Here is a 7067-nt window from a genome sequence, read left to right on the forward strand (position 1 = left end):
CCTGGTGCAGTCCTGCTGGACAACTGGGACAAACGGTAATTAAATATAGCAAAGAGTAAGGGTGCAGACACATCCTAAAACAGATTGGATAGGTGTTTATATCCCTCAATCATTTGGCTAATGAGTCATATAGGATACAGTTCACTGAGAAATTCTATTATGCAGCTGTCTTTAATTTTAGTGTACCTTGTGTAGTACACCTTTTTCTCATGGGTTGTATCCTGGAAGAAAACATTGCAAAATTGATGAGTTGTTTATTTATTTATGCTGCCTCTCTGGAGATGTGGCCAAGGCAGATGATAGCTAAAATGCTGTGGACAGATGTAGATTTGCAGTGTGCAAAGTTAAAATGCAAATGGGCATATTCTTTCATGGTGGTATAGCGATTTCTTGGCTTGTTTAATGACTATAAATAATGTAGCGTTAGCTCAGGAAACCTGATGTTTTTTGTTTAAATTCCACAATAGGCCACATATGACTGCTTTGATATTGTTCTTTCTAATCATGAATAATTATTGTTTCATAGAGAAGTACGAAAAAGAAGCGATAGCGAAGATGACAACAGGTCTGTAACTGACTTGACAGGGACGACGACAAAGAGGTCAACAAACACCAAAAATTGCTGCAATATTTAGATGATCAAGGCATTTTTGGCTCCAAAAAAGAGAGAGACTTTGAGGTATAAAGAAAAATCCAAGGGAAAAAATGAAAGAATCAGGCATAGTTTATGCCAGAGCATTTGTGGAGGGGAGAGTGGCAGTAATTACCCTACAGGTCCATCAGACTGGCCAGCAAGTTCACAGTCCCCAAGAATAATGCTGAGCAAAATCAAGTCAAGAAGAAGGAGGTCTTCAGTTATGCAGCACCATTTGCTGAATGTGGATCCACTCAGCTTCAAACCATACATGCCATTTTATGTTGACCTGCTTGGCAAAGAAGTAAAAAAACAACATTTCTCAGTATGATTTTAGTAGTAAATACTAAACTGTGTAAACATGGAAAATCTACTTTCTGCTCCATGGCTGGAATATGTGACCAGATCTTCGAGGAACTCCATCACCATCATGAAATTCATACTATTTTTGGAAGAATTGCTGGAGTTTTGAACTTTTCTGTTCTGTGTTGTGCCAAAATCAGGGGAGACTCAGTGGCAGTTGCATTCAGGGAGTTGTGTTTGAATGGAAAAGAAAAACATGGCGCTGTTCAAAGATAAACTTTAAAGAGCAGATGTCCAATATTGATTTGTTTATAGTATGGGATAATTTAACAACACAAGTTTGATTATTTTGTCTGAAGCTGTATATATTAGTTGAATTAAAAAAGCCTAAAACTCACAGAGTCTAGGCTTTCTCACAACAGCCTCTAGGAAGGAGCTCACATGATAGCATATTCCATGAAAAAAAGGTTTGCCTACAGAGAAACTACAGTCTTAGGCAAAAGTCTAGTCTAGAACCTTCTCCTATGTGCACATATGCTACTTCTTTTGTACAGAGGCATATTCATTCATGTGTGCCCCTGCCTTCAGTCTCAAGTAGCACAGCCCAACCATAGGTTTGTTGCCTCAATAAGAACTAAGTCTTTATGCAGTGAAGCTAAACCAGCAATGACCTATAGTCCTAGTTAATTAAGCTAAGGATTCTTAAACTGTGTCATAGTCAGCTTAAGCCTATCTTGCACCAGCCCTTCTGAAGAATAATTCTGAAAAAACCTGAAAACTCATCTGGAAATAACTCTGCTGGTTTACATTTAAAACCCAAAGGGAAGGTTCAAGGTCCCAAGGTATGCGAAGTTATTGCAAGTAGCTCCCTAAAATAGAGGATTTGCTTTGAATCTCCACTGGCATCTAAGACAATGAATGTTTGTTAGCTTGTTCTGATATTTCACCTCAAGATTTGCTGAAAGAGGGATCAAAGAGTGGGTCTTATACTGCAGCTGCTTGTCTGAGTATCACTTTTGTAGGCCTTCTTGATTTTTTCAAAACTTCGTTGACAGCCCAATCCAGAGTGGCCAGAGACAGCGCTGCCGCCATGCCAGCTCCTCCCAAGAGCTTCCAGGCAAGCGTGGAAAGTCAGCAAACACCAGAAAATCCCTGGCTGTCTGAAAACTTTCCATAGGGCAAAATGGATTTGTTGGAGGTCTGAGCCAGGGATGTTCCCAGCTGGAAAGCCCGGTGGAAGCTATGTAAAGTTGACTCCACCCCAGTTACACCCTAGCCTTCCCGCAGCCATGCTGGCATTCAGCTTTAGGCCAGTGCAGCTCTTCAGGTGACTGCCTTTTTTGGAGTACTGTCCTCCACATTTGCTCTCTCCACCAGCGTAAATGCCACTTACACGGTCAGGGTGGCAAACATGTCGGCACTACTCTGAGCCTGTTCCAAGAGCCACTTTGCCCCTTCCCACCTACACCCCACCCCCAGATAGGGTTGCCCAAGTCTTGTGTCTTTAAGATGTGGGATTAGCAGTCACAAAAATTTAAGTTCTTTTTTGAAGGGTAGCATTGTGGCTTTTGCAGTGTGGACTTGAGTGTTATAATATTGTTGCCTGACACAGAAAGAAGAAAATCAAGTTATTGGTTTCTTGGCAACCTGGTGTTATTGAGTAGGTGCGAAAGACCCCTTGGCCCTTAAATCTGCATACTGAGTGTCTTGGGCTCTTTTTATATATTTTAAATTTATATAGTTTTGCTCCCCCCCAAAAAACTAATTTATAAAACTAGAATATGGATTTTATTTTTCTCTAGAATGGATTTATGATTACTCTTTATCAAAGAACAGTACTTGTTTTGCACTCAGAAAATGTCAGTGTTGAAATGACACTTTTTCAGCTTTTACTTCATATATGTTGCCTGTGCAACTTTCAGCAGTATAGAAAAAGAAGTCCTGATTCTGCATCCTAAAGAAAAATCTTGCATCATAATATCCTGATTGTGACAAGGGGATGCATAGTTTATCTTAACAGATGCTCACAGCTGCCATGCACCACGCAGTTAAGCTTTTCTTAAGAATGTTTTGGTGGTACAACTGGGACATGGCATTCTTAAATAAGATCCTAATCTGATTTTAAAATTTGCCATGTTACCAAATGTGCAATGGGAAAGAACATTTATGAAACACTAGCTTACACTGGGGATGTTGCAAACTGATAGACCAGCCAAAAATGTTTAAAGTTGAGATGCATTGACAGATAGAGCTTGTATAATCAAACCAACACAAATATTGATTTTTGTAAGCCAGGCCCACATGATTTGCAGAACACTTCAAAAATGCATATATATGCTAACTTGCAACAAGTCAGGCATCAGTAACAGAGCAGCCATATTTCACAGTTTTGCTATGTTATTTGAGTGTTTAGTTATTATCTTGAGACACCAGTAACTGACAGGCTAAGGTATTTGTGATTCCAGGTCTTACATTCAAACAAAATATTCTGTTTTCAGTAGCTCAAGTCTGAGAACTTTTGAGCCACATCCTTAATTTTTAAATATCTGACGCTGTCAATCTTGCTGAGTAAAGTGTGTGTGTTATATGTCTACATGTGCATTTATAGGCTTTAATTTTGAACCATACAGTACTAGCTTGTGTCAGAACAAATTTAATAGTCTGGAGTTCTGCTGATAATTCATTTAAACACCATCCCGGTATCAAAGCACTTAACTGTGTAAGAGGAAAACAATTATAAATACTGACTTGATTTTTACTATCATTGCACTTTTGATGTCCAACAAGTGATCTTTTGTGGATGTGGCGTTCCCAAGAACTTTTCTGTTCATATCCATTGAGTGAATAGTTTCATGCATACACTGAGATTTGATGTGCGATGTTTTCCCCATCCATTCAAGTGAACTGAGAAGCCAGCTTATGCAAGAAGTTCACTTACACTTGAGAGAACACAAATGGGACTCTGCACTTGGACAAATGGTGCCTTATAGATCCTGAATAGATTTCTGCCAGTATGAGTGGCTGTTAGAAAGCAGCCCTTTTTAAGAGATATCTCTTTTGTTGAGTAAAAATGTTGTCTTTTTATTTATTTAGTGGCCTTGTTACCTTTGTACGTGTGTATTTATTTTCAAATGGAGATGTTGTATGTTATTGTTTATGAGAAATATGTACACAAGATTATTTTTATGCAGTTAATACATTATTTTCCTCCTACTTTATCGTTTAAACTCTTAGAGCATACCACCTTTTTGCGTGCTTTGCACTCTTTTTTTAAAAAAATCTTACATGCTATTTCGTAGGCCTCTGGCAACTCCTGGTGATAGTTTGTGGGCCAAAATATGCTGCGTAAAATTTCTTAGAATTAAAATTATATGTAACACAAATGGATCTTGTATTTATTGAAGAGTTCAGTTTGGTGATAGTTTATCACACAAAACAATATTAGAAGTCAACTACTATGATGCCCTGTCCCTGCTTCCCTGCCCCTCCCTAGCTTCTCCATCACATCAGCACTGAAATGCTGATGGTCATGCTGGGCCACCTTATTTATTCATGTACTTCATGTACAGTGGAACCTTGGTTTTTGCTGCTAATCCGTCTGGCGACGGGTGGCAAAAACCAAAAATGGCATATTCTGAGATACGCCGTTTGTGCATGAGCAACACTGTTTTCACATGCACAACGCCAATGGCACACCGGAGATATTCAAAAGTCACCTCGGAAGCCGATGGAAGCCAAGGCAACTGCCGATCTCTGAGGCGACCAAATAGTGAAGACCGAAACGGTCACTCTCCGAGGGCAACGAAGACTGAGATTTGACTGTATATACTGCCATTTCTGTCTAATGGGAACCCAAAGTGGCTGACATCCTTCTCTTCCCATTTTATCCTTTCATGAACCTTGTGAGGCTGGTTAGGCTTAGAGTGTGTGACTGGCTCAAGGTCACACAGCAAGCTTCCATGGCAGAATAAAGATCCAAACCTGGGTCCAACACTCTGATCACTACATGGCACCCTTTCTCTGGTGGCTCAGTAACCCTTCTTGCATCACAGCTTGGCTGTGGTGTTAGAAGTGCCATGGGTCAACTATGAACTGATGTGCCTTTCGGGAAGAAAAGGGTTAGGGTTGTTTGGAGCTAACTTTTTGTTACCACTTTTCTACACAGGAAGTGGAATATGAAGGAAAAGACCTCAGCAACCTGTAGTTCAGATCTGTGCTCTTTATTACTGTACTCTTTATTATCTGGGTTCTGTGCAGAAGATGCAAAAATGCCAATCAATCTCTTGTTAAAATGTGGATCTCCTTTGCCATAAAGAGCTTTCTGGTTCTTCTGAGAGGATAGTATGGACAAGAAGGTCAAAATAAATAAATGTGTTAAGAAGGCCAAAAGAAATAAATCGTATCTTTCTGAAAGACTTCATGGTTCATTTGAGTGGTATGGGCTTTCCCCTCCCCAACAACTGTGCGCTTTACAGAGGAACATGAATAATTTGAAGAGTGAAGTGCTTTGATGGGCATGAAATTTGTGCTCCTTAAAAGGGGAACACGGATCATTTGATATACATGCACAGTGAGAGAAAGGGTTTTCTTCCTGTTTAAAAAGAAAAAAAGGCCTGCATATTCAGTGTGTTTAGAAGCATATTTACAAGTAATGGACTACTGGGGCAGACAGCTTCTTCAGTTTGTCTGAATTGGCACTCCCACAAAGCATGCCAGCAAATCAAGATTTTGAGACTGTTCAGCATGGAGTGTGACACTTTCTGTGTACATAACAAATAGATGACTTCAGTTTATGAATTATTTTTGGTGATAACCTACAGAAAGTTCATTGCTTAAAAATAAATGTAGTAAAATTGTGTTATGTAAATTGGTGTATGTGTAGATTAGAAACTGATTTAGCAAGCCAAGGCTGCACCCAGACATAATTGGATGTTGTACTATCATGTTGTAGCAATCGTTTGCAACTGGAATTTCCTGTGTGGACAAGATGAAGACAATCCAGTTGCAAATGATCACTATAACACAATATCCAGTTTTATGTGGATGCTGCCGAAGTGCCATTAAAAGCCCTGGGACTTTATTCAATTTATTTTATTGGATTTCTTCCTTATTGCAACTGAGCCTAAAGGGGGAGGATACATGTCACAAACTGAGCTTGTAACCTGTTCCTTCTTTTGAGAAGCTGTTTCTTATTCAGAAATCCTAATGGAAAAGAAGTGGAGTGCCATGTGCAAAAACTGAAATATAATAATAAAATAACACTTGGCACACACAATGTGCCATTTTCTTAAGATCTCATGACACATTCTTTGTTTGGGAGCTCTTCAAGTGGTTGCCCTGCAATTTCCACCATCATCTAAAAAGTAACACTGTTGGGTATATTTGGTTAACATAGCAGAGTGTGCCCAGTCATGAAAACGTGATATTGAGTGCCACAAAATCAGTCATCCTGAGAAGTAAACTACAAAAGGTAAAACTTATACTTATTCTAGTAGATTCTGTTCACATTCTTGTTGCAGTTGAAATAAAGACAGAAATCCTAATCCAAATAATACATTTCCCTATACAAGTGGCCAGCTAATCTGGCATCATGTGAGTGCAACTATGGAATATTTACTTCCACAGGATAGAGCTATAGAAACATCTGACTCCTTGCAGATGATCCATGTGGAAAGTGAGACAAAGAACAATGGCTATTAAGAGAGAAGAAGGAGGGGTCAGAAAGTAGGACCCAGGTACAGACAAAAGGAACAGCATCCCGCCAAGAGATAACACTTACACACTTAGAGAGATTTTGCACCTCCCCCTCCCTAATGTTCAGGCATAGTGAGTACTTTACATTCCAACAACCAACCCATTCGATTTTTTTGGGGGGGGGGGTGTATTGTAAAGAGTGGGGAGGTGGCAGAAATGTGTATTCAGTTTGAGGGTGATATTCTGTTTCTTTACCTCTTGTGGTAGCAGTGCAGAGCCACATCTAAGGTAGCATCCAGTTCAATACCTGATTCCTAATTGCAGGCAGTTGCTTGTGTAATCAGACAACGAAGAAGAAAATGTGGGGATGAAAGGAGCTGCACTGGGCACCTGCTGCATGCCAAATGGCAACTCGCATGGCCCCTGCTTAAAATTA

The 7067-nt window shown here is 39.7% G+C and overlaps 1 protein-coding gene across 2 annotated transcripts in view; it reads left to right on the forward strand.

Annotated features, from left to right (window-relative positions):
- RASEF (RAS and EF-hand domain containing) overlaps positions 1–4314 on the forward strand; it is a 48140-nt gene extending 43826 nt beyond the window's left edge. For both annotated transcript variants that reach the window (XM_048504648.1, XM_048504650.1), the window contains one exon: positions 527–4314. In XM_048504648.1, coding sequence (XP_048360605.1) covers positions 527–635 — 109 coding nt within the window. In that variant the 3' untranslated portion in view covers positions 636–4314. The remainder of the gene's footprint in view (positions 1–526) is intronic.
- Positions 4315–7067: the final 2753 nt, after the last annotated feature.

The sequence above is a fragment of the Sphaerodactylus townsendi genome, linkage group LG07, assembly GCF_021028975.2.
Source record: "Sphaerodactylus townsendi isolate TG3544 linkage group LG07, MPM_Stown_v2.3, whole genome shotgun sequence".
NCBI lineage: Eukaryota > Metazoa > Chordata > Lepidosauria > Squamata > Sphaerodactylidae > Sphaerodactylus > Sphaerodactylus townsendi.